Source organism: Echinops telfairi, unplaced genomic scaffold (assembly GCF_000313985.2).
Source record: "Echinops telfairi isolate 266 unplaced genomic scaffold, ASM31398v2 ScPeMD7_7404;HRSCAF=8442, whole genome shotgun sequence".
NCBI lineage: Eukaryota > Metazoa > Chordata > Mammalia > Afrosoricida > Tenrecidae > Echinops > Echinops telfairi.
In genome coordinates, this window is record NW_022111304.1 from 715,310 (window position 1) to 716,507 (window position 1,198).

Genomic DNA, 1,198 nt, shown 5'->3' on the forward strand with positions numbered 1-1,198 from the left:
CCCTGTACTACATCAAGCTTTCTGAGGTGCAAAGTGTTTGGTTTTGTTTGTTTTCATTCTGTATACAGGAGAGAAAAACAAAGCATGGTGGTATTATGTACATGTTTCAAAAATTTCCTTACATGTGAAATAGTGTACCATCTCTGTTAAGGTTCAGGTTCACACATGGGTATTCTGTCAATGCGCTCTTATTTCCAGTGTGTTCTTGGCGCTTCATTCCATAGATCTGCCAAGAGAGAAACAAACGAGCAACTGAAGAATGAGAAACCAAACAGCAACAACGGAGTTCATCCTCCTGGGACTTTCAGATGACCCAAACCTTCAGATTGTGATTTTCATCTTTCTGTTCATCACCTACGTGCTCAGCATCACAGGGAACTTGACCATTGTCACTCTTACCCTGTCAGATGCACACCTCCAAACCCCTATGTATTTTTTCCTCAGGAATTTCTCCTTATTGGAAGTCTCATTCACAACTGTTTGTATACCCAAGTTCCTGCACACCATTATCACAGGAGATAAAACTATTTCCTTCAATGATTGCATTGCTCAGTTATTTTTTTTAATTCTCTTGGGGGTCGCTGAGTTTTACCTTCTGGCTGTCATGTCCTATGATCGGTATGTGGCCATCTGCAAACCCCTGCATTACGGGACCATCATGAATCGCAGAGTCTGTACACTGCTGGTCTTCTCTTCATGGCTGACTTCATTCTTAATCATATTCCCTGCACTCTTGTTGGTCTTAAAACTTGACTACTGTAGTTCTAATATCATTGACCATTTTACCTGTGATTATTTCCCCCTTCTGCAACTTTCTTGTTCTGATACAAAATTCCTAGAGTTGATGGGGTTTTCCTGTGCTGTGTTTACCTTAATGTTCACTTTGACTTTAATAATTCTGTCTTACGTATCTATCATCAGAACAATTTTGAGAATCCCTTCTAGGAGTCAGAGGACAAAGGCCTTTTCCACATGTTCTTCCCACATGATTGTCATCTCCATCTCTTTCGGTAGCTGCATTTTCATGTACATTAAACCTTCAGCCAAAGACAGAGTATCCTTGAGCAAGGGTGTAGCTTTGCTAAATACTTCAGTAGCTCCCATGTTGAACCCCTTTATTTACAGTCTAAGGAATCAACAAGTCAAGCAAGCCTTCATGGAAATGGCAAGGAAGATTGTAGTTTTTACAAGCAAATGA

General features: G+C 40.3%; 1 protein-coding gene across 1 annotated transcript; it reads left to right on the forward strand.

The window, feature by feature from the left end:
- The first annotated feature begins 259 nt into the window (after positions 1-259).
- On the forward strand, positions 260-1,198 carry LOC101644325 (olfactory receptor 6C1-like). Its single transcript, XM_004716910.1, has one exon. The coding sequence runs from the start codon at positions 260-262 to the stop codon at positions 1,196-1,198; it is 939 nt and encodes a 312-aa protein (XP_004716967.1).

Excerpts from the sequence above, each read along its gene's own strand:
- LOC101644325 (XM_004716910.1), top strand. The coding sequence starts at position 260 with ATGAGAAACCAAACAGCAACAACGGAGTTCATCCTCCTGGGACTTTCA.